Source organism: Liolophura sinensis, chromosome 4, assembly GCF_032854445.1.
Source record: "Liolophura sinensis isolate JHLJ2023 chromosome 4, CUHK_Ljap_v2, whole genome shotgun sequence".
In the NCBI taxonomy this organism is placed as follows: Eukaryota; Metazoa; Mollusca; class Polyplacophora; order Chitonida; family Chitonidae; genus Liolophura; species Liolophura sinensis.
The window spans coordinates 21,120,289-21,124,997 of record NC_088298.1 but is presented as its reverse complement, the minus strand read 5'-3'; the positions used below and the strand labels follow the sequence as shown (position 1 = coordinate 21,124,997).

The 4,709-nt window shown below is 37.1% G+C and overlaps 1 protein-coding gene across 1 annotated transcript in view; it reads right to left on the bottom strand.

The window, feature by feature from the left end:
* Positions 1-304: 304 nt before the first annotated feature.
* LOC135464514 (MPN domain-containing protein-like) overlaps positions 305-4,709 on the bottom strand; it is a 16,144-nt gene continuing 11,739 nt past the window's right edge. The window contains exons 10-11 of the mRNA XM_064741939.1: positions 1,146-1,301; positions 305-836 (exon numbers count right to left, since the gene is read on the bottom strand). Coding sequence (XP_064598009.1) covers positions 747-836; positions 1,146-1,301 — 246 coding nt within the window. The 3' untranslated portion in view covers positions 305-746. The remainder of the gene's footprint in view (positions 837-1,145; positions 1,302-4,709) is intronic.

The window sequence follows — 4,709 nt, the reverse complement described above, 5'->3', positions numbered from 1 at the left end:
ATTAATTTTGGTGCTGAAACTTATCTTTTATCCTGTGATACATCTTCCAAATAATTCTCAAAACCTATTTCTAAGATCAATAGAGAATCAGGCTAAATGGGTAACTTTGCCATGGATGAAATTTTACATCAAATACAGGTTAAATTGTTCAGTGTATGAAGAAAATCTCAATATATACACTTTAATACTATATATTCATTTTATAGGCTCATACAGTATCTCTCTCAATGAATTCTCTCCAAAAAATATATTCATCTTTTTTAGTCAATTTGATTTGTGTAGATAAAAAAAAAAAAAGCAGACAAGCTGTAGAGCGTCTACACCGCATTATAATATACTGAAATTCTTCTAATTATTGAGATACCTGGTCTGCTCTTTTTCATCGATATGCATGTGATTGTAACAGGAATACACTGTTTCTCTTTTCTCACATTCTTTACAGTCCATCTAATGAACAACATATACATATCTTTACTTTTCCAAAAAAGTAAGAGAGAGAGAAATGTAAATTTTTGCTCTCATTTCCGCTGATATCTGTCCTACAATTAAGAAAATTACAGGGTGTACCATCTAAAGATGAAGAGGCTTGAGAAAAGCTTAAATCACTCTTCTGATGATGTGGTATTATGCTTCAAGGGCAAGTTCTATGAAATATTGTCTTTGCATCAGAACTTTACAACAACAGCATGTTTCTGAATATTTTGGTAAACTGATTTGCACGTTACAATGAACATTGGGCGTAACCATTATTTATGACTGCCCACTAGGATGTTATCCAGGAATTCCAAAATCTTCCCATCCGTCTGGTCTTTGGGAAACTTGTTGGATAAAGAGCACTGAAAAAAAACAACACAGCTTAAGGATATGACTAAACATATATATGTAGATACAGTCTGTGGGACACTATATCAATCAGCTTGACCAGTTAAGACTGATAACACAAGGCCCTTTTGACTTCCTAAGGGTGTGCCTTTTTGCGATAGCTCAGTTATGCATCATAAATTTAAAAATGTACACTTTTTAATCTTTAAGTGGGATTCTCAATTGACACATATATACATTTTGTTTGTGTTGTCTTTTCTTCTTATCAGTAAAGCAAATTTATCAGCTTAGCCAGCCATTGTGGGTCCATGCAGAAGGCTCACCTTTAATTTATCCAGGTAAGTCCACGATGGCTCCCACTGATCCGTAAAGTTGATGAACTCTTTTCTAGTAGAGTAGAAATCTACCAACCGTTTCTGAAATATACCAGATGACAAAGTTATTCTACAAAATTGACAGTGAATCAGAATAATATAAAACTTTTAACTTGTTTTCTCTGTTTTTTTTCTTACCATGTATCCATAATGGAACAGTACAGACAGATCCAAATTAATATCTATCACTTTTGTTGAAGTGTGGGATATAAAAAACAACAAAGAGTGACATACTATCTCAAACCAAACATATAGGCAGGAGAAAGAAATCTGGGGTTGGAGAAGAAACCAAGCTTGAAAGTTGTGTTCACAGGGTGTTATTGTACAACAATTACACAAATTTAGCTTTTATTAAATCAAACCATGTGAACAAGGCTCAAAGGTCTTAAAACTGATTTATAACTTTTCAAGGTCTCTCAAGGTCCTGCTCATCAAAATTTAAGAACTGTCAATAAATTTCACTGTGAAAAAAAAGGTTTTCTAGGGCATTTTCTTGGAATATCTTATTAAGAAACTCCCTTATCTTTGCAGATCAGAAAAAGAGGAATTAGCTTTCCCTGAGGATACAGCAGTGATGTTTTTTGGGGTTTTTTTTTTTTTTTTTTTTGGAGCTAGGAAAATAATTACTGTACCCTCGCAATAAAAGACACACATTAATTGAGATACACAGAAAGAAATCGGGTAGATCATCCAAGTTTCGTGCGAAGGGCTCGCAGCAGGTGACATCGACATGGCAGCTAGGACAGCTGGAGTATACGCCTACCCTGGCCTAGAAAGCCAGGCTTTCCTGACAGCTTGTACACAGCAACTCACAATGTCATTTTTCAGTATATACGTTATATATAAAAAAAATAAAAGACAAAAACACTGATACCAGAACATCAACAGTGAAAAAATCTCTTTGCCACTTCGTTACCCAAAACTCTCCCCATTCCGTTTTCCCGGCTGTGTTTTACGAACTATGCTATCTGATATTTAAAGTTCATGGTTGTGTGGCATTATTTACAGGGGAACATTGACACCCTACCGCATCAGGTAGCATATCCACAGCATTGTCTTGAATCTACCAATCGCTTGTCTTCCTCCCTACTGGTATTCAGGGCCCATATAAGAATGGAGCATGGATGACTGGCGTTTGAGTACTAAATTAACAATGCTACATTACAAATGTTTATAAAACACCTGAAGCATGTGGGTCTGACTTGTTGGTTGACTTCCCTTTTACTACTGACCACATTGGAGGGACCATGACATAAATATGACAGCTGAGTCTCAATGAGGAGATTACCACAGGTGTTTCAAGAAAAAGTTAGCATAGCATATACATTAATGTATGTATGTCATTAAATTAGCTGAACCGGGCGTTATACTTTATAATGTACCAGTCAACCTTGAGAGTATATCGAAACGCATATACTTGTTGCTGGGAAAGTCATCGCTAATTTGGCAGAAAGTAAATAAACAGTGTGCGCTCAAAACAAACAAAGTTCAAGATGAAAGGCCTGATTTCCCAATTCCGGACGAGAATACAAACCATGTAAATTTCATCTGCCACCTGCTGGTTTGGGACACAGGAGGCTCTGGAAAGTCATTTCCAGACGCAAGATCAAACATATATGTTCTGTGTCCTAATGTTTAAAGCAAAGACAAGAATTGCCAAATTCTCACGAGTATTTATCTACTAATCACTCTAAAGGTGTGCTCAAAAGTTACGAAGGATGCACAGTACGACATGGCCTCAGTAAATACATTACCACCTACCTCAACATCCTTCCCATGGAAACCTCACTCAGTTCTTTCCGACTTAAATAAAACTGAAGTATCTTGACAAACTCTTCAGTTGGGCGTTAGTGAGACAGAATATGCAAAGTGTATGCGGATTACAAAAATCAAGACTGCATGCAGAACAATCACTACAGGTAGTGGCTATAGAAATTATTACAAGATAACACGCTCACAATTTTAAATATTGTGCTTACGATTAAAATATTATGGAAATTCACAGCTTGTATGTATCTCACTGACAATATGTTCTTAAGCAGCTTTCCTAAATCAGCAGGCCTACAGGTACATATATTGGTGAATGAACAATTACCTACTGTGAAAAAACTTTTGGAACTTTTTTTTATTTTTAATGCGGCAGTAAAAGCTTTTTATTCACAGGAAGCAGGGATTGTTACCAGCCTTCTGCTTCATCTGGTAAGTTCAAGTTTGAGCCAGTCTATTAAATTATGAGAGGGGTGGCGACTACTCAGGGAAAGAACCTCAAATCACTGTTTATGTAACTTAAATTGGTCAATCACCCCTATGGTGAATTGAACGGCCTCCAAGTGCCAGGCTAACAGTATCAGTTCAGTCCACCAAGTAAAATCACTAGGTGTTACAAATGCTCAGACATTAATTCTGTTATTATCGGATTTCTGTCAAAAATTTCTTCTTCTTACTGCACTTGACATTTTCAAAGCAGGTTAGTATTTTCCTTGCAGTAAATCCAAAAAAAACATACAACGCACATACAATTCTAGTGCTGTTTATAAGACTACATGTATGTACTGTTTGGGTGTCACCCCCAACTTTCAGCTGGGTTATAGGTCGTTTTGGGAAATGGCCTTGCGATGATTGACCTGGAACATCCTTATTGGTGGTATGGCTGGTATACGAATGTCTGTTTCGACGTATAGATGTAAGGATCATGAAGCTAACCCACACCACACGTTGGTGTGGCCACACATGGCCTCAAAAGTGAAAGAACTGTAAAGGAAGACTTAAAAGGTGGCTATTCGCTAGCCATTTCACATACTCATCGATGAGTCCGAATGTTGATCGAGTCAAATGCAAGACCTGTAGGCCTATGATAATGTGGGCCAAAATACAGGCAGAGGCAGGCCTTCATCTTTCCAAGTACCGGTAATTGTACCATCTGCTGGGATCTACATGGTGTGAACATTTTTTTTTTTTTAACATCTTGACATTCATCACAACACCGAGTCAATCCATGCCTCTTACAACTGCTCAATGGAAAAAAGCGAATCTTTAAAAAACCAGCAGTCTGTTTCTCGGCCCTACCCGTCTTGCCAAGGTGGTGAGACTGACTGAGGCGTGACACAGGTGTGGGCAGCTGTCACTGATCGACTACCGGTAATCCACTACTCCCCACAGAAAGTTTACAACTTAAGACAACAGTCCTCACAAAGCTCTATGGTATACAGTTTCTGAAAATGCGTCTGTAAAATTGTGTCGATTTTCCTTTCAGAGAAAATCAACATGTTAAAAATCAGTGTTTCAACTATAGGTTCAAACACTGACTGCCAATCAGTTATCTTCTTTCTGGTTATGTTACCGCATGATAATTAAATTTGATCTGCTGAAGATAATGTTTTCTCAATTAACAAATTTTAAGAAACTGATAACTGAATAGCTTAACTTCACATGTACCAGTAAAGAAAACATGGACAGCTATGCATGTATTGTTGAGGCAATGTTCTTGAACTTCCCACTGCTTTAACATCAACA